The sequence below is a fragment of the Chinchilla lanigera genome, unplaced genomic scaffold, assembly GCF_000276665.1.
Source record: "Chinchilla lanigera isolate Chin_1 unplaced genomic scaffold, ChiLan1.0 scaffold02671, whole genome shotgun sequence".
Taxonomy (NCBI): Eukaryota; Metazoa; Chordata; class Mammalia; order Rodentia; family Chinchillidae; genus Chinchilla; species Chinchilla lanigera.
In genome coordinates, this window is record NW_004958072.1 from 1 (window position 1) to 1,146 (window position 1,146).

The 1,146-nt window shown below is 60.6% G+C and overlaps 1 protein-coding gene across 1 annotated transcript; it reads left to right on the forward strand.

Moving 5' to 3' along the window:
• Positions 1-15: 15 nt before the first annotated feature.
• LOC106147709 (chromosome unknown open reading frame, human C9orf131) lies at positions 16-1,146 on the forward strand (the record flags this gene model as incomplete). Its single annotated transcript, XM_013510256.1, is given in 1 exon segment — positions 16-1,146. A coding segment is annotated over 1 exon segment (1,131 nt), but the record flags the coding sequence as incomplete, so codon positions are not given.

The window sequence follows — 1,146 nt, forward strand, 5'->3', positions numbered from 1 at the left end:
GCAGTCCCACCCCAGCCACCCACAGGGACACCACAGCAAATACTCCCACGGCCCTCAAGCTCCCTCACATCCTTCCCCACCTTCCAGGTCCCTACCAACTTCCCTGTAAGAAGCGAGAATGCAGCGGGGAGCTGCCCGCAGCAGAGAAAAGGCCAGCTTTTCTACGGTCTCCCCTCTCAGCACAGCGAGTCCCTGGAGACTGACTTTCTGGGCTCAGACAGCTCCTCTCCCGTGAAGTTGTCTGTCTGTCCTTCTGCCTTCAACAAGCTTCCTTTCCTGCCTAGGTATAACCTGGTGCTTCTCCATCACTGCTCCCCAACCCAGCTTCCTATCCACGAAGCCCATGCTAGGGAAGACCAGGGATGGCTGGGCCCTGACGCTCAGACAGCTCCCCCTCCGTCTTCCTCTCCCGTCCCACCTCTATCCCTCCCCCTTAAGCCCTTGCCCACGGACTACAGTGGAGGCCTAGCTGGTGGTGAGGCACACAAACGGGGGCTTACACAGGACACAGAGGTTCCCTGGGGGTCTGCTGCTCAAGCCCTGCACCCACAGCCTGCACTCCAAGGAGTCAGAGCCTCCAAGTGCTCATCCTCATCTGAGGCTTGCAGGCGGGAAGCATGGCACCCCGGACTCCGCCAACACGACCCGGAGTCACCCTCTGTCTCCCCACTGTATCCCTCTAGCCCTCTGGGAATGCTGACCAGGTTTGGGGACCCATTGAGGGCAAGGAAACAAAATAGGCATCCAAAAGCCTCTAAGCCAGCAACACCGGCTGCCAGTCCAACCGCAGCTTCTCCACCAGAACTCCAGAGAGGCAGCCCTACAGGAGCCCTCCCAGGACCTAAGGCCCTCTGCGAGACCGCAGCGCAGGAGGGTCCTCGGACCTCCGAGCCCCAGCTCCTGGCCCCTTGCCAAGCCACAGTACCCGTGACAGAGCCTCAAGGAGCTGGTCCCCCAAGCATCCCACCCGGACCTGAAGCTCAGTGGGGAACCACAGGACATAGACAGAGGCCCCAGGTTTCCGAACCGTCAGTTGCAGCCTCCTGCCAACCTCTAGCTTCTCTGTCAGAAGTCCCCAAAGCCAGCCCTGAAGGACCACGGTCTGTTCCTAAGAACTCCCAGGGAAGCGGGGGATACAGAGACAGC